The following is a 23,738-nucleotide window of genomic DNA, read 5'->3' on the forward strand; positions in this document are numbered from 1 at the left end:
CCCGTTAAGCCATAAATGAATTTTAGAGCACTTCCTTTCACAACTCTTTGTATTTTTGTTATTTTATATATACTGTGGTCAATATGAGACTTAAAGCCAATATGAAGACTTCCTTGATGATAATGTACATCGCCATGATTGTAAGCAAATCTGGCGATGCGTTTCTACCTGGAATAGAAAACCAACGATGCACTGATGCAGGTATGTAGTTAGTTCTAAGATTTGCTTTCTATGAAACTGTCACTGAATTGCCAATCAAAGGTCTGGGCCGTTGCCTTGGTGGAATCCCCAAGATGCAAGTTGAGGAACATCAAGAAATAATTACATTGAACTGTTGATATATTGCATTGTTGCATGTTGAAATATTGCGTGTTGCATTGTTGTTGCATGTTGCATTTTGGGTGGGTCATTTCTTAAAAGGGGCCATCATGACACAATCTAAGCGGACAACCAGCACCGGTTGACGCGTAGTGCAGCAAGAGAATTTTTGCTAAAAAATGCTCCCATATTGCCGGAAATGACACTGCCCAGGCTTGTAAGATGCATCTAAACATTCTTTAGTTTGAGGGCAAGGGAAATGAGAAAAAAAAGCTTTGCTTTGGTCATTGCTTTACACTGAAGTAAAGATATCAAAGCACGTGTGGGCATTCTGATGTTAGCATTAGCCTATACATGCTGAGGGGAGGCCAGATGGGAAATTAGGTGCAAATTCAATGTTAGGTTTGTGCTATCATGATTTGTTTTACATGTCAAAGAGGGAACCACTAGGGGTGGGAGGCTTATGAGCTGAATGTGTGGGCCATGTAGGGGCCTGGAGGGCCGCGTACCCCTAGTCAGTATGTTAAAAAGGGCCCTGACATATAAGCATATTTACAATGTCGTAGGGAAGCATTTCCTGAACTCTAAGTATTCGATCGATTTTGATGCTCGTTCTACAACTGAGTTCGATGGTTTGGTGCTTAGTTCTTTAGCCATATTTGTTCTTGATACTGTGATTGTTCTGATAATACAATTTAGTCGATAACATATGATGTTCGATTGTTGTTTATTGTGGTATAGTGGCCAAGCTTCTCCTAGACTACGTCTGGTTCTCAACATCAACGGTTCATGGTTGCTCCATGGATTGCTATAGCGGTAACATAATAAAAAAAACTAACACTTAATGTAAACAAAAACATGAAATAATACCAATCAATAATGTCATGTGGTTCTCTGAAACATTTTATATATTCACTGGCAAGCCAGCCCCTTCCGTGGTGACATATTATTGTACATTGTATTTTCTTACTGCGCGGAACGTATCTGTCACAATTTGTATCTCAGACAAAATTTGAACAATTTTAACGCGTTTTACAAATGTCCGATTTTTATTGAAAAGATCCCATACCACCAAACTCGATTCAATTGAGCTATACGACACTGAAGGAAGCTAACGGAAACTGGATACTTTTGTACAATATATCCTGGGTACCTCCGTCACAGTATGAATGTAAGTAACATGGGTACCTCCATCACATGTGTGCACGTAAGTACCATGGGAACTTCCAGATAAGTATGCAGTACGTAACTATCCTTGCAGCCAACGCTATAGTATGTGTTCGTAACATTGAGCCTCCAATACAGTATGCACATAAGTATCATGGGGACTTCCGACATAGTAAACGTACGTAACATGGAGCCTCCAATACACATGGAGCCTCCAACACAGTATGCTCATAAGTATCATGGACAACTCCGCCATAGTATGTATGTAACATGGAGCCTCCAATACAGTATGGACATAAGTATCATGGGGACTTCCGACATAGTATACGTACGTAACATGAAGCCTCCAAATACACATGGAGCCTCCAACACAGTATGCTCATAAGTATCATGGACAACTCCGCCATAGTATGTATGTAACATGGAGCCTCCAACACAGTATGCACATAAGTTAAAGTCAGCCCTTACCACAGTATCCGCATAACTTTCATGTTTCAGTTTGTTATGTAATTTCCCAACCAACATTTTCATACATTTTGATTTCTTCTTTCATTTTTTTTACCTCTTTTTCTTTGAATTATTGTAATTGCTATTGTCAGTATAAAAGATTGCACATAAGTCTCTCATACCGCAAACGAGGAAATACAGAGAGTAAAATGAAACATAACCTTCATGGGCACCTCTACTACAGCATGCACGCAATGTATTCTAGAACCTCTACAACAGCATGCACGCAATGTACTCTAGGATCCTCTACCATCGTACTGTGTACTTAAATAGTATGGAAGGTAATAAATCATGACTATATAATTGATGATTCATAAGGGATTTTTATCATTTATCACCTAAAGTAGATACATACAAAAGGAAGATTTATACCTTATTCTTTATTCCTTATTCCTTATGAGGAAGTTGGTTGACTTAACATATCGTGTAAGTGCATGCATTTGTAATAGCATGCCATATAAGAAATGTGCTCTTTATGGCAACGAGGTCAATTATGATTATGATATTTGCCCAAATCTCTGAGGAAACACAATTAACTTGCGTTTAAGAAATATCGTTGAGTGATATGCTTTTATTGAGTTTGATGACGAATTGATCTGAATTTGCCCATCGTTAATGAGATCAATGTTATCGCAAATGTATATTTTAACCTTTGACGATAGAACGTTTGCACCAATTCTCATCACTTACTTGGTAATGCATAAAATAACTTTTAACAATGCTTGCTTTACAAAATATTTCCCAACTATGGCAACAGCAATATATTACAAAATGGTTATGCTTGTGCGTAATGACCACTTTTACAGAGAGTCTGCGATTTTGCTAAAAGAAATTCACTCAGATTATACTGAGGGTTGGAGCACATGTCTTTTTTTTCATATTATTTTTTACGATGTCAAATAAATATAAAACGTGATGTCTGTTTAATGAACGCGGTTGTGGCTTGGTTAACGAAGTGAATTATTCACACTCCCAACAGGTGATACATATGTAGATTGTCTAAATGACGCATTGCCCCTTTGAAGTGACTTTCACTTGTTACGCGCGCATACTACAGATGCGATTTTAATTCCTTGCCCTTCCTTCCAGACGGAAAATGGCTTAGATGAATATGAATATTGACACTAGCAAACGATGTCAATTGGAAAACAACAATTGTTTTATTATTTCTGAAATATAAGTTTTAGAACATTTAGTAGGATATTGTTAAAGTTTGCCCACTATTCATTTCAGAGATGAAGAAGAGTCCATTTAATGGTAAAATCAGAAGTGCATTATTATAGATTATTTTCAATAACTCATATACACGAAATGCCTGGTATATTTATTCTAATTCGTGATAATTTTAACAGAAATTGTATTTTATTATTTCAGATATGTCAAAGATTTAAAATATAAAGCCACCTATTTACAAAGTCGTTTGACTGAGAATTAGTAACCCATGCATGCTGCCACTCCAGACTATGTTTGATAACCTGGAAGCTACCGTATAGATGCTTTCACCGGTCACTATTATCTTGACCAATTGTAGCAAAACAAGTCAATATCAATGTGATTCACCTATAACGTGTCTTTCCCTTCAAGTGTTTTTGACACGGTACCGTGTCCCTACCATTTATGTTTCCTAACACCAGTCTATTATATCCTGTGCATAGATGTGGTATACCTTACCGATCTCCAACTTGAGACAACTCGTACGAGTCTTACTCCATGGGTTTTCCAAAGTTGTAAAGAAGCTCTGCAAGCAGCGAGTGCGAGCGCAAAGGACAAACTGTCGGTGAGTTAGGTAGCCGTTAAAACGCATTACCAGGGGCGTATCCAGGATTTTCCAATGGGGGGGGGGGCGTTAGGCATGAATGATCGCCGTCCTGGGGGATGGGTCTAAGGAGAGGGGTGTACAATTTTTGCTTTCGAAGAAGGGCTGAAATGCAAAATGGTGTCATATGCATGGGCGGCGATCCGTACTTCCGAGTGGGGGGGGGGGGGGTTATGACCTCGTTGACTATCTAAGCGTAGCGCCACCATGAGTTGGCGCGAAGCGTACAAGAAAATTTTGGGATTAACAAACCCTCTAGATGGCCGGAAACGGCACTTCCCGAGGTTTCCAAGCGGCATATACCCAACTTTAAAATAGGGATGTTATGTCCGAAATATCTCATAATCAGGATCCAAAATATTTTTTTTTTAATTTCGGGTGTTATTTTGGGAAAATTGCCCCTGTCAATCTTGTTTCAGGCGCAACGTTAGAATGTTCGAGAGCTCTTTTATATTATTCGATGAAGAAAATGGCCTCATGCAGGCTATTATAGGCCTATACACATGCAATACACAATTACACATAGTTACATTCCTAGGTACCGATTGGTAGGGCATCCAGGTGAAACGTGTATTAAGCATTACCCTGGTTACATGAGATTCTCAGCTGTTCGAGGGAACATGTACGTGTGTAGGCCTACTATAGGGCCTATATGAATACTATGAGGGTGCATATATGTACTATATCAATACCGTGGGCGCAATAATACATTTTGTTGTTATAGGGCCAATGAAGCCTACAGTCAACTATTTTTGCTTTATAAAGACGCTTTATTTGAAAAGATCGCACTGCGTTTATGGTAGGCGAGAAATGAAGCTAAAAAAGAGCCGTACATTAACGAAGATGCATAAATGTAGGCATGAAAATATTCTTATCCCTGGCATTTGGTGGGGAGGATATGGTGCATTACATCCCCTCCACCCATTTTCATGGGGGGATATATCCCCCCTCCACCCAGGATCGCCGCCCATGGCCATATGTGATCCATTTTTCGACCTTAATAATAAGCAACATTTCCAGTAAATATGGACACAAAATGCACAATTTAGTATGGCTGGCATGTCACTTAGTGTTTATAGTGATAATACAAACACAATAACCATCTATGTTTCTAAAACTATTATGCCGCCGAACTTCGCCAGAACCTTTTTTTGGCAAACAAAAAATAAAGCATACGGGAAGGGGGGGGGGGGGGGTTGAGCGATCACCGACATCTCACATAAAGGTCGTCATTTTTTTTTTTTTTTTTTGGCTAAACTTCTTTTTTTTTTGGTGACGGCCAATAGGGGGGCGCGCCTGTTGCGCCCCCCTGGATACGCCCCTGCATTACTGTACTTAAAATAGCATGCAGCCATTATTTTTACAAACATGGTACTTCTTAGCAATAATCATCATATCATCATCATCATTATTATTATTATTATTACTATTGTAATCCTCACTCAATTCGCTTAACGCACTTCGCATATCTACTTTCTGCAAGGTGATATGGTAACTCAATATTACAATGAGATACATGTGCTGGTTGTTATAACGCCAATATTTTACAACCAGATGCATATCGTGTATCCTTACTGGATGTTGAAGCCAGATAAAGGCTCGGCAGTAATCTGACTGTTATTTATGCCTAACTTCCGGGTATAGATTTGATTACAATCATCTCATTGTTGTTTGATAAAACGTTAATCTCAAACCTATATTCAGCTATTTAAGTTATTTTAAAACAAGGAATCGTCTACATTCTTTACACAGATTATGCTATTGTTTCACAATCTCTTTTTTGCCCCTCTTTATCATGGTTCTTTTCAAACTATGCAGCAATCTGCGACTATTTCACGAGAAGCACCTTTCACTCACAATGCTTTGTTTCAGGTAAGAATCTTAATTGTGAGAAGCATCACACTGTATGGAACACACGTTGTACTTGCTCTTAGAAACAATGTATGGAATGCTTTGCACCTCTTATATCTTATGATTCAGATTTTTGCTTCTCCCACTTCACTGTTTAAATCAACCAATGCATGGAATGGAATATTATTCTATGCCTTTCAATGATCTGTGAAGGCAAACTGACCATTTCAGCTAAAGTGTCTACATTGTGCTAATGCAATGAAATATACTATTGTAATTGTGGGCAGAATTTAAGGCCATTTCCCGTGGTTACTTCTAGTTTTTATGTTGCCCCTCACCCCCCACCCCCCAGTCGTATTGTACGGTAGTTAATCATCTTATTTTCACACACAAAATGATAATAATTTACTATATATTGCTTACCATGCCTAATCATGATTTAAAACATTCTTCTTCAACGACAAAGTGGGTATACCCTATTTGATGATCAGCCTATGTATAAAGTGAAAGCATTCATCACCAAAGTTTGACAGACTAAACATCTTGATATATTGTTTGGCTCGCATATGTCGTTAGTTTTGTTTGTTTTAGCTGCACATATGAAACTACAAACAATTTAAAATTTTGCACGCAATTCATACTGTGTCACGTGATGGCTCAATCGGTAGTCTGTATTTTCACATTTACACTACGGAAAGTAAAATATTTCACTCTAAATATTTTAGGATGTTCAGTCCTGTTTTGTATTTTTAACAAGTTGGCTTACGGTGTAACGTCTGAAGGATCGCCTCTTCCTGTCTCTTCGGTGTCGCAAAAGGAGTTTGAAACCCCTGGTAAGTAAATGTTTCTTACATTCGCCGCACAATGCCAGACTGACCACGACCCGAGTCAACACGACCGTCGTTACGGGTCAACATCGTGAATATTCAGCATGGTGCGTGTGCTTAAGAATAGCACGGCCTCAGTCTGGAATACTAAACACTGTAACCTAGAGGTAATACATTTTCAAGTGACCTGAACGAAGCAAATAGTAGTTTAGAACACTGATCATTTGTTCGGGTTGTGGGGTCAGTTATCAGACCATTGGCTCTTAACGACAATCAATAACCGGGTCATGACCAATCGAGTTCACATGGGTCTTAACAACAATCGAAATACCATGGCACGAAGGTCGAATTGAGTCTGGTCGAGGTCAGTCGGGCCGTAGGTGATGGACTTAAAAGATGTTATGCTCAAGGGGCCTCCGCTTATATCGCACCCTTATATGTACGTTTCAGGAGAAATATCATCGAATCATCCTTCCTTACATCATATTGTCGAAAATAAGGTTTGAATTTGATTTCAACAGTTTTTAGTTTATTCCCCAAAGTTAACAAACATAATATTGTAAAATGATGGGGAATAAAGAATTTTAGAAAATACATTTTTTACTTAAAGGATGACTTGAGGGATAATTTTACTCTTGATAGGTCAGATTAAAAGAAGAAAATTAAGATAAAAAATTCAAACCAATTCGGTTTTCACGATATTTCAAAATGTACTTAACGTCTACAATGTTCCTTTAAGGCTAAATTTGATGATGAAATCGGCTCCTTGTGAAGACCTTAATGTTAATGTTAATCCAGTTTTTTTATGAATTCTAATAACTCATACAAGAAATATACTTGTAACTTCATATGAACAACGGAATACCCTCTTATTTCGGACATGTTTCATCCCGTAATGTCACCATCTCATATGTATTTACCTATGCAATGAAAAAGACTCTAACATAAATTAACATTATAATTCATTTTCTTTGGTACTTTAGACTGTTACATGGAAACAAGAGATGCTAATTTTTGTGCGGCACAGAGTAAGTATAACTACTAGTTCCTAATCTATATTCTCACTCTGGTTCACCAACGGAAATGTACGAGTGACTCAAGGCTTTAGATTCCATTTGTTAATTTTGAGATGATAATTCTCGAATAATGACATTATATTTTGACATTAAACATGGTTTAATGAATAATACATATTATTTTGTTATGGCACGTGGATCATATGGTTAGGTAGTTAATTGGCATCAATACTAAGTATAATTTGTCTTTCTTTTTCAATTAAATTGAGATCAAATTGACAAATATTTAAATTAATATACGGTAATATATTATAAACAAGTCACTAATTATTCCGCTGGTGAAAGAGAGTGTATATATTTTATTCGAATCAGATCTTTAGGAATGGCTTTAATAATGACATAAACAAAGTTCCTCAATACATTTCGTAAATACCTCAGTTTACAAGAACGGCATTTTATCCTGTGAATCCCCAAACTTTTCGGAACTATTATAAACAAACTTCCATCGTATCATGGCTAACTTCGGTATGTATGTTCAATACAATTGCAATACTAAGGTTCATTTTATGCAGGAAATGTTGGGAAAGTTCAATGCTTTAGACAAAAATTGTCTTGGAATTTCCAAGACTAATATGTTCTCCGTAATGTCTTTCTTCACAGGCGTTGTGCGGTGTGGCATGCCAATACATGTTCTGCTTGTACGTGTTGAATATAGCTCCGAAAACAATATTGTTATGATGTTCAGCTGGTGTCCACCAATACAGGTCAACCAAATTAGGTCGCTATCTCGATATAAAGTACAGCTTCATACGATTGATGGAGATTTGTTATTGACTGATAGCATTCAACATGAATCCGATGTAAGTGTTAGCATTTAGAAGCGTGAACATGCGCTCACGTAACAACAGTTGGTTCCATATCGCAAGTCACGCAAAAGATATTTATTATAAACTATTTTGTACGACGAAACTGTAAGACATTGAGATAAATGACAAGTACAAGTAAAACTTGACTGAATGTTTCATTGCTTGGGTTGTATACACGAGAAGAATTATATGTATGTACTACATCAATCAATTTTTGCAAATCGATTTTTCTAGATAAATACAAAAAAAGACATGGGGAATGTTTAACATGATGTATAACCTATTATGACATTTTAACGAAATTGAATACAAAAGTTGCCATTTATATAATGTCATTGTTTCTGCGCAGAACGAAACTTACTATTGGATAGCCACTAGCCCAGACATTCAAGAAGGCAACCAATACAAACTAACGGTTAGATTATGATATTATTGTTTATCGGTATCTTGAAAGTACCAACATGTCAGTTCCGAATGTATTTAGTAATATTGGTCCAATCAAATGTTTCGTCGACTTAAACAATGAAGGAAACAGTGTAGAGAATTGGTTCTAAGAGATCTTAAGGATTGGCATTGGTTGATATCAAAAGTCATCCACACATGGTTATATATAGCAGGTTTATTACGTAACAGACTGATAGATCTAACAGTACATTGGGTTATCTGCAGGAAAGAGTGGTGCCGTCCGATCTGAGGGGAAGGAAAACCATTTCCGCTATGACGATCAAATTAATCAAGGATGGTCAAAATTAACAACAGTACTCTCTTAAAATGTTAGACTGAAGAATTCAGTCTTCTTTGAGACTGAAATTTTTTTCAGTGTTATACACTGAGTTTAGACTGAGAAACACTCTACTTAGACTGTATTATCAGTTACACCGTTCAGTCGCTGTTTTGGACTGACTTTATTAACCAATCAGCTAATCACATGTGGCATGTCATCTTACCATTTTCAGTCTCTGTATTCCACTGAAAAATGTATCCAATCAGAGAACAGAAATGCGCCTACGTCATCCGAAAACTTGCAAATACGCCGCACAAAAATAAGTGTGACAACGAGCGCTACAACTTGTGTACATATATACTACTATATTCTTCGCTTAGCCAGGTACTCGCTGTACTGTACGTACGCACGCCGTACACACAGCTAGGCATGAACGAGACAGACGACCGTATGTCTAAGCTAGAGTAAAGGTTATAAATTAGCAATGGCTGAGTCTTTAAGAACTTTTCTTACAAATAAAGGTTTCCACGAAGAAGTGATAACAGTGTTCGAGGGTATGTATGTATGTTTTTTGTTGTTTTCCAATTAATACAGAATAAAAGCTTGGCAGTTCGTAACGTTAGTTATTCTAGGCTTGTGCGCGAGGTAGGCCTAGCTAGGCTGTACTATAGCAAATAGGGCCTAGGCTGTTGTTATAATTGGTGGGGCCTATTAACACGATCGTCGGGCGAATAAGCACGCCGGTCCTGCATATGTACCCGATCGTCGGGCAAATCAGCCCGCCTGTCCTGCGTATGTACCCGATCGTCGGGCAAATCAGCCCGCCTGTCCTGCATATGTACCCGATCGTCGGGCGAATAAGCACGCTTGGCCTGCAGTATGTACTCGATCGTCCCAAAATGAATCTAGGCTAGGTTAACCTCATAACAAATACTTGGACATAATAATGCTCAAGAAATTGCAAAACACAGTACTATTATGCATAGATTGTAAGCACCCTTAATTATTTGAAAAATGTAGTGACTGCTACAGCCATTACAGCATGAAGCTATCACGGTACCAGATCGTTGGGCAAATTAGCCCGCCTGTCCTGCATATGAACCCAATCGTCGGGCGAATAAGCACGCTTGTCAGGACTGCAATATGTACTCGATCGTCCCAAATGAATCTAGGCTAGGTTAACCTCATAACAAATACTTGAACATAATAATGCTCAAGAAATTGCAAAACACAGTACTATTATGCATAGATTGTAAGCACCCTTAATTATTTGAAAAAATGTAGTGACTTCTACAGCCATTACAGCATGAAGCTAACACGATTCTGTTAAACCATTACCATTGTATTTAAATCATATGGAAACTGGAAAAGAATTGGTATGCTTTTGTTATTTTATTAAACATATAGTGGGCCATCAGTCTTTATTATAAGATTTTACAGTAATATTACCATTCACTAATGTTATGAAATCAGTTTCTTTTACAAGCAGATAGACATATTAGTGAAATCAGTAGGCTAAAATGTAAATCATATTCCTTGTTCACTGGTTTTCTATGCTGATGTAATGGAATCAGGAGATGTCATGAACAATTTATCCTTAAAAAGAGAAATTTCTGAAAACAACTAACAACAAACCTTGCTTGGTAACCATGTACCTGCCAAAATCAACATGATAACCCATAAATGTTAGGTTGAATTTGAATCCACCTTCACATAACACATCTCACCCGCCACGGATGACATATTGCTGCCTATCGTGAATTGATATATCTCCTTTGTACAATGCCAGTCATGTTCTTGTTTCTCCATTCTCTCCTAAATATTATTCTAGTCTAGTCTCTCTACCTCTCAACATATCTTTTTTTAAGAATGTTTTGATTTATACCATATTGCTTGTCCTTTATCACATTTATTTTTATCTTCACCAAACAGGAGGGCACAGATATTGAGAGTGCAGCACAGGGCAGACAAGGACAATATTGACAGCCTTTCATCCTATCTCTCGGACCAGAATTGAACCCCAAACAATTCTTCATTGTGGCAGATAAACTGGCCATTCCAGCTGGGACAGAGGCGTAGAACATACATTTAACATAGACTATGCTCCCCCTCTACAACACTAGTTTTGTGTATGGAATTTTGCAACCAACAGAAGTGAAGTCTCTCGTCCGTATCCATGCCACATCTATAAGGGCAGCCAGCATGGAGTTACTTCAAGGAGTGAATGTTACTTTTTTATTGCTCTGTAGTCCGGAACCACGTGTGTCAGCATGGAGTAGCTATAAAAGGGTGTGAAGACTCGCGCAAAAAGAACGTCTAATGCCGGTAATCTGACCTAGTTTCGAATGAGGTGTAACAGAAGTGTTAGACACTGCCATCGATCCCAGAAAATACAAACACAGCTTGCTACCGTCGGTAATTAGACACTAGTGTACAGTCAGTACATACAGCTACGGTCAATACCCACATTACAGTGTATAAACGATACAGCGATGAACATCTCAGGTCCAGCTAAAGATATCAAGGTATCACGTTTCATTACTGTCTGTCTTTTTTAGCGACACGAACAAACATCACTTGCAAGCAACAGAAAGTTAACTTTTTCAGATGGCTGCATGCTGTTTGGGACAAATCTTCAATGCCTTTAAGGAGTAACTAACACATACCCTAAAACGTTAAATTGATTACCCGGAGTTTACAAACAGTTTTATATGAATAGGGAGGGCTCCAGAAATAAATATTTAATTGATTTTTGGTTTTTAAAAATGTTTTTTAATGATACTGATCTAATTATGAATGTAATTAAACAAACACCTAGTTGCCAAAAAAACTTTGTTGTATGATTTTTCGAGCATGTTATTTTAATGTTTACTTTAATGTTCCTACATTTCACTGCACTCACTATGTTGAAGGTTTATTTAATTAAGCAATTAATTAAGCTAATATTATTTATTGTGCACAATATTCCATAATTTGTTCCATGAAAAGCAAGTAACCTGATTATTATATTTAGTCAGTAACTGTAGAAAATTCCATTTGAGAATATCCTTTCCACATTATTCCCCCCCCCCCCATTTTTTTTAAATTTTAGTGATGTAATGAGTCAAAACTGTTTTCAATTTTTTAGTCGACTCTCGAGTGACATTTCTTTTTCAGCTAGAGGCCGACATTAAAGGATTCACGTGAGATAATTTATAAAACTTTAAAATTTGATTGAAATCCCAATCAAAATCACTATATATGATTACTATCAGAAAGTTAAGAAATAATTGAGGGTGGTATAATAGTCACATGTACTGTTTTTGCATACAAATTTGCTTTATATAAATTCCATATCATGAAATCGTGAATGCAGTATATAATAATTCATGTTTATCTAATAGCCATTATGAAGTTATTGCCATTCTGTCAACTGCTTGTAATATTTTGTTTTGTGTGTGCTGGATAATGACTTTCAGCAATCGCCAATCTATATCATTGAAACACAAAGTATTAAATGTTGACCGCACTGATATATAGTTTAACCATTCCTAATATTTTATAAATAACCTGCTGAAAATTTGTCATATGTTTTCCCCATTTTGAAATCATTCTAAGAAATTGTTGCTACTATACATTAATGATTCACAACTGGAAAAAAGGCAATGTACCAGATCAATTGTACTATCGTCGTGTTTCCATCCTATCCCTTTTGTAAAGGCAGGATCGTATAGTTACTATATCCTTTACAGTGGAAAATTTAAAGTTCAATGAGATCGGGAGATGGGATCAGCTGGGTATATAACGACTCAATTTACAGCTGTGTTGTCAATGAATTCCAGGGTATTACCACCTGGTGGTGACATGCAAATAATTTAAAGTGCTTTCTGTTGCAGTGGTGTTGCCAGACATTTGAATCTTGGTTGGTGATATGTCTATTTGTAAATTCCCTCTCGGGGGAGGGGTTCCCCAGGCCACCCATTGGCGACACCACTGATCTGTTCTCAGCTCACCTAATCCTTTTCAAAAAAAATTAAAGAACATTTTATATGGCCCAATTCAAGCAGAAATTTGACAGATTAATATTGAACTGAAAATATGTCACTGTTATGTAAAGTATCTTTATAATTTGAACGTTTGTTGGAAAGATAACATGTTTTGTTGAACATCCCTCAGAATATTGTAGTTTTTATTTTTTTTTTTAATATGATAACGAAAAGTAAATAAGAATATATAAGTGGGTTAGTGGAAATAAAATTACTGTTCGGTGGATATTGACAATTATATTTCTTGATGGAATACCATTTTTAATGTACTTTGTGTGTGACTGTCACTACGATTTTCTGGTCGTTATAGCCTAACATGATTGGATGTGAAGGCGAAGTCACTCCATGAAGTAGCACCTTTCAGTAAATTCCCCTGTATTAACAGATCATTGAATGTTGTCTTTCATGACCTTAAATGCATCTATATTGAAGAATTCCAGCACTTAGCCAACACGGAGGATCAATAGAAAAGCTTGTTCAATACAGAATTTGCAGTTTATAAGATTGACAGTATAGCTGTGATGTGTAATAATTCAGTCTAAAGGACCGACTGTTCAGTCTGATATCAGTCTAATAGACTGAAAGTATTCAATCTAATTAAGACTGGTGCTGCAATAAATCAGTCTAAACTGCTGGCTGTTCAGTCTAAAGTGGTTTGATTTTCAGTCTATTAGACTGAAGAGTATTTAGTCTAATTAAGACTGACCTTCAGTCTTTACATTTCAGACTGGAATTCAGTCTAAGTAGTCTGATCCCTTATCCCATCCATCGTTAGACTGAAATTTCAGTCGATTAGACTGAAATTTCAGTCTCTCATTTTAAGAGAGTAGCTGGTGATAATATCAAAGTTAGTTGCACCTACCTCCCCAACCCCCCCCCCCATTGTACTCCTCCGTCGCCTATTAAATTACTTCCCTTGGATTTTCTTTTGGAAACCATGTCTACATGTTCCTCTAAGAGCAGTAGCACTGAACGCAAACGGGCAATACATATGAATATAATATATCATATAAATTAATGGTGAGTAGAGGGTTTCGTTGTCTGTGGAGATTTGTTTGAGATTGTAGAGTTGGTTTTGGTCTTGACTTTAAGGGTTCCGATTGTAGGGAACATGTAAACAGAGAAACTTACTGGCAATAGTGTTAGTAGTACGTTTATGTCTGTGTTAATGTCTTTTTTTGAAATAAGAAAAGAATAGGCAACGAGAAATTGATCATCGTAAAAAGCAAATGAAAGCTCTATATGATTTTTTGCTTTCAATCATTGGGAATGTTATTGATGCTAGAGTGCACATGTAAATAATTAATCATCACACGTTAATGAGAAGCTCGTGTAGTGTACTGTACCTTTGTCTTTGTGGTTTTGTCTTATCACAACTGATATTCTAATTTTAGATCGTTCCATACCTCTCGGATACATATGGAGATGAACCGGGAAGACTTTTTACACAATCGTTTGCGGCCATGATTTTTAAAGAAGGTACATTAAGAAGATTGCGAATATTCTGTTATCCATTTTTATTATTGAAAAGTAGTCATAATAATGCTACATGAAAATGCTATTTATTTTTGTATTCATTTTCCTTATGTTTGGTACTCATGGCAATTCACCTTTTACTTGTTTTCCAAATTATTGTATTACACACGTTTTGGGAGATTCTCTTACCATTTCCCAAGATTCGATATTCATGTTCTGTTACATTTGGCAAACATTATAGCCATTAAAACTTTACTTTTTTAATACTCTTTCAGAGACTACAGTCGATCCAGAAGGTGCCGTGACATCAACCGTTTCATTAAATAGAAACAATGCTCCTGTACGGTCTAAAGATCCGCCACCCGGTCAGCCTCCGAACTTACATCCGCATTCACCGACTGCGAGCTTCCCTACCACCGTAATTGCTGTGGTGCTACTTGTTGGTCTAGCAGTAGTAGTTGTGATAATATGTACTGTATGTATCCTGTGGACTAGAACCCGAAGACGAGAGACTAACGATCGTCTGGAAAATCTCCATCTTGAACAAATGTACCAAGAGAAAGCCATAGGTAACCATGCAACCAGTGGCGACTGATGTCAGAAGCTAAGAATCTTTGTCATAATCAAAATGTATTAAATTATCTTCACTAATGTAAATGAAAATATAATAATAATTTACAAAGTATTAGGTAATTACGTAAAAACTAATAATAAATTGCTTAACGGTTATTTCACGTTTCTATGTTTGATTTACAGAAAAGACCCGAGAGATTGACCCGATATTGAAAGATAAAGAAATTAGCCACGATCAAGTCATAATCGAGCACAAGCTAGGAGAAGGTGAATTCGGTTTGGTGCATATCGGCAAGGTCACCGGCATGAAGAATAAAGTTGATGATGTTGTAGTCGCCATCAAGACAACGAAAGGTACCGAAAATGTGTTTTCTGTTCACACATATATATATATGTTTATATATATATATAAATATATATATATATACATATATATATATAAACATATATATAAACATATATATAAACATATATATATATATAAACATATATATATATATATATATATATATATATATATATATATATATATATATATATATATATATATTTGTGTGTGTGTATATATCTACCACTGCCAATAGAATAGAAACAATAACAATTACTCTTGAAAGACTTTTAAGTAAATTATTTGTTTTCTTAATTATATGAACTCAGATCGAAATTACAGAAACAATCGACTGAAAGGAACGAAAAAGGATACCATTGCTCTTTCATTTCGTACTTATTGATAATGTTGCTATTATGATTAAATTGAAAGAAAGAAATTAATATCGACAAATATTTCATGCATATATCTAAAATATTGCGCTATTGCCGAAATTTTCTTGGCGATTGTTCTCATTCATTTGTTTAAATACTCTTACAGTCGGAGCATTTGATGACGTGAAGGAGGACCTGTTGAATGAAATGAAACTCATCGCAGAGCTTGGCGACCATGTCAACATCCTTTGTCTTCTTGCTTGCTGCTCAATGAATGAACCGTTCTACCTAATAACAGAATATATGAAGTATGGTGACTTGCTGGGCTTCTTACGGGAGTGCAGAAGGGTAAATCCCATGCATACCAGTCATGTAATCTAAACAAGTTTAAGTAAACTCATGGAAATCTGATGTTGTAGTAACGTGATCGTAGAATTGGATTCAACATATTTTGAACGTAAATATTGCATGCCATGTTGTTTTGTCTTATTCTTTGTCATCAATCTCACACAGACAGAAAACTCAGAGAAAGACCAAATCTACTCTGTGCAGGAGAAACAACAGTTTATAAGTTGCTCGTGACATTGTTAATGGGATGGTAAGGTGTTTAAAAGCATTTCACTTGAGTGTAGTTTAAGTGCCCGTATGCCTAGGGCTACCATCGTTACCAAATATCTACAATATATATCGCGAAATAGCTACGATAGCGTAACGTGGTAGTACTTGTTGCAACTATTTTAGCCCACGTTACACAACTTTTCTCGCCGAGCTTGTGAGGCTCGCATGTTGCCATCAATCATGTTATGCGTCGACAACGATGCGTGGAGTACTACAAATCGGTTTATTTGTTTTAATAGGCGTATCGTAAAAAAGAACAGTGATATCTGCGAACCTCACAAAGACCGTACAATTTACTTTAGCCGTGGGGAATGTATTTTCGTTGCAAAAACGAGACATTCCCGATTAATCGTGATTTATGATAACCCTACTACTATTTGAATTTATGTTTGCTATCACCAAAATGCACATGGCTTAATCAGTTTGTACGTTGTACGTTAATCGGTATAAACTGAAGTGTTATAACACCGTAACACGTGTTAGACCTGTCAGCAGATGCTACTGTGGGAAACATTACTAACGGACGAATTCATTACTCAAAAGTTGTTTCAAGTAATGACTGGTTGTAGTCTAAACAAATGTCCCTATGTTTGACTATTAAGTATACCTTGTTATTAAAGATGGTTTTTGCAGTGAAGTGTCCTCCACTTAAAATGCGGACGAAATTATTGCCGAAACCTTTAGAGTGGTCTAGTTAGTCCAGACAATATTTATGCATAGGATTGTGTGTTTACTATTTTCTGTTTGTAAGTCCTTCTCAGTAATAACTGGTCACAAATGTACCACATGTTAAGGAATTATAACACACGTCAGTTTTAACTGATTAACGGGTACTCACCGTTACTAGTTTTAAACTGATAAAGCCAGGATAATCGGGTGTTGCTGTACAATGTGAACAATATGCAGACAAAGTGACAGGACGTTTTCTTATTTGTTTTTTTTTAAATTCTGACAGACCCACATACAAGAAAAACGTTTCTATCACGGGGATCTTGCTGCTCGTAATTCGTACTCGTTGGTGAAGGACTGACGATAAAAATAGCTGATTTTGGACTCGCCGATGACATTTACACGAGAGGATATAAAAGGAGAGCTACCGAACAGAAAATACCGGTGAAATGGTGCAGTCTGGAAACGATCCTAAATGGAATATGTAGCTCAGAAGGAGACTCGTATGTAACCAAATATAATTCCTTTGTATAAAAAACGTCTTTCATTGGTAAAATATTTCATCATCTTACAAATACATGAGAGAACCTCTCATGATATTGAACAGGATTTGTCAAAATTATAAAATATGAAAAAAATATGAACGATATGATTCAAGAAATTATTAAACTGATGAATAAGATGGAAATATCATGCGTTTTCTGAAGTCAGCTTCTTATTTGACATAAGCATTACAAGCTTGACAATATTTCGTCAGCAGTTATAAACTAATGAACATAGAAATCCTAATTCACATGCTATTGTCAAACTTATTTTATTTGTAATAGGTCTATGATTTCGTCGTTTGTTTTGTTTAACTGAGATGGTCCTTTGGAGTACTGCTGTATGAGATTTTCACACTCGGTGGTACTCCTTATCCTGGTATCCGCACCTCGGTTATTAGTCAGTCAACTGAAAAACGGCTACCGCATGGACCAACCGGGAAGTTGTCCTGATGACATGTAAGTATACAGAAGCAGTTCTATAAAGAGAATCCAATTCTCCCCTCCTTGACCTTATTGGTTAGAACGTGTGGTTCAAACAAACATATACATGCCATTATCTGACCTTAATTATGTCAAGCATATAAGTTATTAAGTTGACTATGATCGCGGATGGGTTTTGCGAATCTTACGCAAATCATGGTTTACTTTGAAACGGCCTGTTGATATCGCAGTCACCAGAGCGTATAATACTATAGTGTTATTCAACAGCATGAGTACGAGAATAGTTGGAATTCCCCGTGATGCGAGTACGCGTACGAGTGCAAGACCCTAGAAGCGTGAGAACGAGTACTTAAAGTTGTATTAGTATCTATTTATACTAGATCTCCTAGTGAGTAGGGATGACAATCCGAAAAAAAAGACGAATACTATGCTATAGAATGCGAGAACGAGTCAGTCACTTCATTACGTGTCACCATTCTCATGTTGAAGGCTAAGATTAATAATAAACTCATCCCCAAACTTATGTTACTTTGCTTCCTCGATATTCCGCAATTCGCAGTGTCCACTCGAAGTTCGGGTCCAAACAAAGATGTCGGCGCCTAACGATATCTTCACGTGTGTACAGTAAAACGTGGCTCACGTAATGGAGCCTCCATTCAGACTGACACTTAATCCAGGCCCGTCCCTCGTAGTAACTCACTGCTCTTCCTAACTGATAAATGTTTATTTATATAATAATTCGGTTACTTGTCCGAAACGTAATAATTGCTCGCTAGTAGTAATAACTCTGTAAATATGCTAGGGTCTGACTTGCTCGCTACCGCTGCGTATACAGTACTGTAACGGCTATATAGCTCGCGGCGACGATGAATACAACTGCTCGTAGTCGCGGACTTGTAATAGATAATTGCGAGATGTTGGCTCGAATATGAAGAGATGAATGATGATGCCTTGACTGTATAAAATCTCCACTAATTACGCTCCAGCTACTGCTGAATATAGCGTTGATATGTAGTCATTAAAAAGGCTGATGATTAGTACATCTCTCCGGTATCAAATCTTACATGCAAGTGGTGTCACGCTGGAAGATGCATAGCGAGAAGAGTACTGCTGATTACGCAAGGATGTGGGCAAGTCCATTATGCAAAAGGGTGATGATCACTACAGTAGCTCCCCCCTAGAGAGCTGAAGGATGAAGCAATCGATAACAAATAAATAGTGATAGTTAGTTATGCTAATTAAACGTCAAACCTGATGACCTGTAAAAATTTCTTTGGCCAATGTACCTGACGTCCTGAACGAGTTTTGTATACTGGTCGCTTGGGTGGTGACGGCTTGGCTATGATTTGTTTAGACTTCGTAGCTGTCGCGTCCGACTCGGGGCTAGTAGAAATTTTAGCCCTACTAAACTTGTCGAAATCCTCGCTAAGATAAGCTACTTTTAATCGTTCTAAACTAACTGAATCCTCCTCACCGTTGATGTCTAATATAAAATATTTTGGTGTCCTCCTGATGACTTTGAATGGTCCCTTATACGGAGCTTGCAACGGTTTCCTCACTGCATCTGTTCGAACCCAAACATGTGTACATGTGTTAAGGTCCTTATGTACATAACTACTTTTGTTGTTGACAGATGGCCTGGTCAGAGCCGGTTGTAACTGTGCCATATGCTGCCTAAGGCGTTCTGCGTAGTTCGAAGGGTCTGGAACTTCTTTGCTTTTGAGTGGCTCTATGAACTCACACGGTAAACTGAGAGGGGTTCCAAAAACCATGTCAGCAGCACTACAGTTCAAATCCGCTTTGAGTGAAGAGCGTATACCTAACAGTACTAATGGTAAGGCTTCCGTCCATTGATCAGGGTGATACTGCGCCTTTAATGCATTCTTCAGTTGTCGATGGAAACGCTCTACTAATCCGTTAGACTTGGGATGGTAAGCGGTTGTCCTAATGCGTTTACATCCTAATAATCTGGTTAGGTTTCTGAACAAGGCAGATTCAAATTGCGAACCTCTATCTGTCGTGATGATTGATGGGACACCAAATATGGAGACCCACCGTTCTATATATGCCTTCGCTACAGTCTCTGCAGTAATGTTAGATATAGGTATGGCCTCTGGCCATCTAGTAAATCTGTCTATGATAGTTAATAAATAAGAAAAACCGTTGGAAGGTGGTATTGGACCAACAATGTCTATGTGGACGTGAGAGAAACGGGGACCAGGTGTCGCGAATGTGCCTACTGGTAATCTAACATGGCGATGAATTTTCGCTTTCTGACACTGCATACATGTTCTGGTCCAATCTCTAATGTCTTTGTTAATGGAAGTCCAAATAAAACGCTGAGTAGCCAATCGCTGCGTTGCTCTGATTCCGGGGTGGGAAAGCGAATGTAGTGAATTGAATACTGTTTTCCTATACTTGGCTGGGATATACGGTCTCGCGACTCCGGTTGATGTATCGCAGGTAATTGTGTGTTGCGTATTGGCCATTGGTATTTCCTCAAATTTGAGCGATGCTGATTTGCGTAATTTGGCTAACTCGTCGTCGTCCTTTTGTAGCGATGCAATTACATCAAAATCTATGCTTACTGGAGATGGTGATGTGATTGCGTCGATTGTACAACGAGATAAAGCATCCGCTACAACGTTGTCCTTCCCTTTAATATGACAAATGTCCGGTGTAAATTGGGAAATATAATCTAAATGTCTGATCTCTCTTGGTGAATACCGATCAGCATTGACCGAAAATGAACGGGTTAGGGGCTTGTGATCCGTTAAAACAAAGAAATGTCTACCTTCTAGCGTATGGCGAAAATAACGAATAGATAGATAAATCGCGAGTAACTCTCGCCCGAATGTGCTATACCTGGTTTCTGCAGGTGCTAAACGTTTCGAAAAAAATGCTATTGGTTGCCACTTACTGTTCACTAGCTGTTGGAGTACACCTCCTATGGCTACATCTGATGCATCGACCATTAAACATAATGGGTCGCTGGGTGATGGATGTACTAATAATGTTGCCTCTGCTAATTTCTCTTTGATGAGCTGAAAGGCATGAATTTGGGCTAATGTTAGTTCAATAAGCTTATTTTTTACTGTTGTTGAAAGAATGTCTGTGAGCGGTTGTACTATATCTGCACAGTGAGGTATAAAACGTCTATAAAAGTTGATGAATCCCAGGAATTCTCTTAACTTGCGCAAAGAGTTGGGCTGTGGAAAGTCTACTATAGCCTTAACTTTGTCCACGAGTGGTCCTATACCTTCACTGTCCACTTGGTGGCCTAAGAACTGAAGGGTAGCTGCACCAAACACACACTTGCTAGGGTTGATGACTACTCCATACTGATCAAGTCTTTCAAATAATTGCTTAAGATGTGACATATGCTCTTCCGTTGATGTACTAGCGATAAGGAGATCATCGATATATGCATATACAAATGGTAGTCCACGCAAAACCTGATCTATAAAACGTTGAAATGTTTGGGCAGCATTGCGAAGTCCAAATGGCATGCGTACAAACTCGAAGAGACCGAACGGAGTGGTAATTGCCGTTTTATGTACATCTGCTGGTTCAACTGGGATCTGGTGATAAGCTCGAACGAGATCTATTTTAGAGAAAATGATTTTTCCCTCTAATGCTGCTGTGAAGTCAAAAATATGGGGTATAGGATAGCGATCGGGTACTGTAGCACTATTCAAAGCTCTGTAGTCTCCACATGGGCGCCAATCGCCCGACTTTTTAGGTACCATGTGAAGTGGAGATGACCAATTACTCTCTGATGGCCTAATGATACCCAACTGCAACATGTGTTCAAACTCATCCTTTGCTATTTGTAATTTGTTCCCTGGTAATCTCCTCGGTCGTGCGCTACGGGGAGGTCCCTATAATAATAATAATAATAAGCAAATATTTATATAGCGCTTTATGCAAAGGCCTCAAAGCGCTTAGCCTATGTTATAATATGATGTGTAACATCATGCTTAATGGCACTAGCTTGCAGTTTTGCAGTTTTGTAGTTTTGTAGTTTTGCATTTTTCTGTTTCACCTTTTACTGTAAAGCGCTTAGTGGCCTTTGTGATGTTAGGCGCTATATAAATGCTTTATATTATTATTATTATTATTAGCTTTATAATTGGGCTTAGTGATGCCTGGAAATTGTTTCAATAAACTCTGGTAACCATCAGTTTGATTGCTCAATGAACATGTAGGGCTAGGTGAAATAATGGAAGCTTTCATACCAGTGGCATGGAGAGATGTCTTACTGTCTATCAGTCTGCGATGCTTGACATCTACGATAAAAGAGTAATGATCCAGGAAATCTGCACCGAGTATGGCTGTACGAACATCGGCGATGGTGAATATCCATGGAAATGATCGTCGCAAACCTATGTCTAAAATAAGAGACTTCTCACCATAAGTAATAATAGGTAGTTTGTTAGCAGCTTCCAATACAAAAGATGATGGTTTCTTCTTCTCTAAGTTGGATGGTGGAATAACACTATAATCTGCACCAGTGTCTATTAGGAATTTAAGGCCTGTTTTACGATCATGAATATAGAACAAACGACTGTCTTTACGGCCAGGCGATGACGTCGCCACTAATCGCTGGCCTTGTTGTTTGATGACTTTGTAGGTGTCTTTTCCTTTGTATATGAGCATGGAGGTACACATTTGTGAGCTTTAACTCCATATTTGTAATGATAAAAACAAGGTCCCTCTGGATCGTGGTCGTTATACTTGGAACGTTGATTGCTTGGAGATCGACGCCAGTTCCTATTGGGACTCTGATTGGGACTACGTCTACGATCACCACCAGAAGTACGTCCTCGTTCACTAGAATTACCTTGATTGCGTACTTGATACGTCAACGACTCAACTCTATTCTTAATTCGGCGATCATGTTGCGTAGCTCTGCTATTTCGCTGTTCGCTGATGCTGATGGGTGCGTTGCGATTGGGCTAGCTGAGTGATGCTGGGTCGGTGGCGCATAATGTGCTGAAGGTGGTTGTGTATAATGTGCTGCAGGTGGTGGAGATGGCGTGGTTATGGCAGCGATATGTGACGTGGTGGGGGTTAACGTTACTTTTACTATTTTGTCAGCCAACTGTGCTAACTCCTCACACTTGACCGTCTCACTAGTTGAGGCAAGAATCAGCTGCACATTGGTAGGAAGGCGCTGAAGGAATAGCTGTTTAAAAAGACTATCCTCCAACGGCTTCCCAGCAAGTAACTGCTGCATCCTGCGCAATAGCTGTGTGGGTTTGCGATCCCCTAATTCTTCTGTGACAAGCAGCTTGGTAAAACGCTTCTCTGAAATTGACGTACGTTTGATCAGTTCCTTCTTTAAGGTGGTATATTGGTTCGTTGTAGGCGGAGTTATGAGCAAATCTCTAACCTCCAAGGCAATGTCTGGCTGCAGGCTTGCTATGACATAAGCAAATTTGGTTGCTTCGGTTGTTATACCCCTAGTTGCAAACTGTGCTTCTAGCTGAACAAACCAGACTGTGGGGTCGCTTGCCCAAAATGGTGGCACCTTTATACTGACCGCATGAAGAAGGGTACTGGCACTACCCCCCGAAGGGTCTACTGGGGTTGCA

The 23,738-nt window shown here is 38.0% G+C and overlaps 1 protein-coding gene across 1 annotated transcript in view; it reads left to right on the forward strand.

The window, feature by feature from the left end:
- The window catches only part of LOC139960673 (uncharacterized), a 31,159-nt gene that overhangs the window by 3,311 nt on the left and 4,110 nt on the right, over window positions 1-23,738 (forward strand). The window contains exons 3-17 of the mRNA XM_071959226.1: window positions 79-201; window positions 1,379-1,489; window positions 3,648-3,769; window positions 5,627-5,680; window positions 6,417-6,492; window positions 7,470-7,514; window positions 8,163-8,362; window positions 8,718-8,783; window positions 14,512-14,596; window positions 14,869-15,162; window positions 15,350-15,520; window positions 16,035-16,216; window positions 16,382-16,466; window positions 17,442-17,658; window positions 17,983-18,156. Coding sequence (XP_071815327.1) covers window positions 84-201; window positions 1,379-1,489; window positions 3,648-3,769; window positions 5,627-5,680; window positions 6,417-6,492; window positions 7,470-7,514; window positions 8,163-8,362; window positions 8,718-8,783; window positions 14,512-14,596; window positions 14,869-15,162; window positions 15,350-15,520; window positions 16,035-16,216; window positions 16,382-16,450 — 1,593 coding nt within the window. The 5' untranslated portion in view covers window positions 79-83 and the 3' untranslated portion in view covers window positions 16,451-16,466; window positions 17,442-17,658; window positions 17,983-18,156. The remainder of the gene's footprint in view (window positions 1-78; window positions 202-1,378; window positions 1,490-3,647; window positions 3,770-5,626; window positions 5,681-6,416; window positions 6,493-7,469; window positions 7,515-8,162; window positions 8,363-8,717; window positions 8,784-14,511; window positions 14,597-14,868; window positions 15,163-15,349; window positions 15,521-16,034; window positions 16,217-16,381; window positions 16,467-17,441; window positions 17,659-17,982; window positions 18,157-23,738) is intronic.

This window comes from Apostichopus japonicus, chromosome 19 (genome assembly GCF_037975245.1).
Source record: "Apostichopus japonicus isolate 1M-3 chromosome 19, ASM3797524v1, whole genome shotgun sequence".
NCBI classification, from domain to species: Eukaryota; Metazoa; Echinodermata; class Holothuroidea; order Aspidochirotida; family Stichopodidae; genus Apostichopus; species Apostichopus japonicus.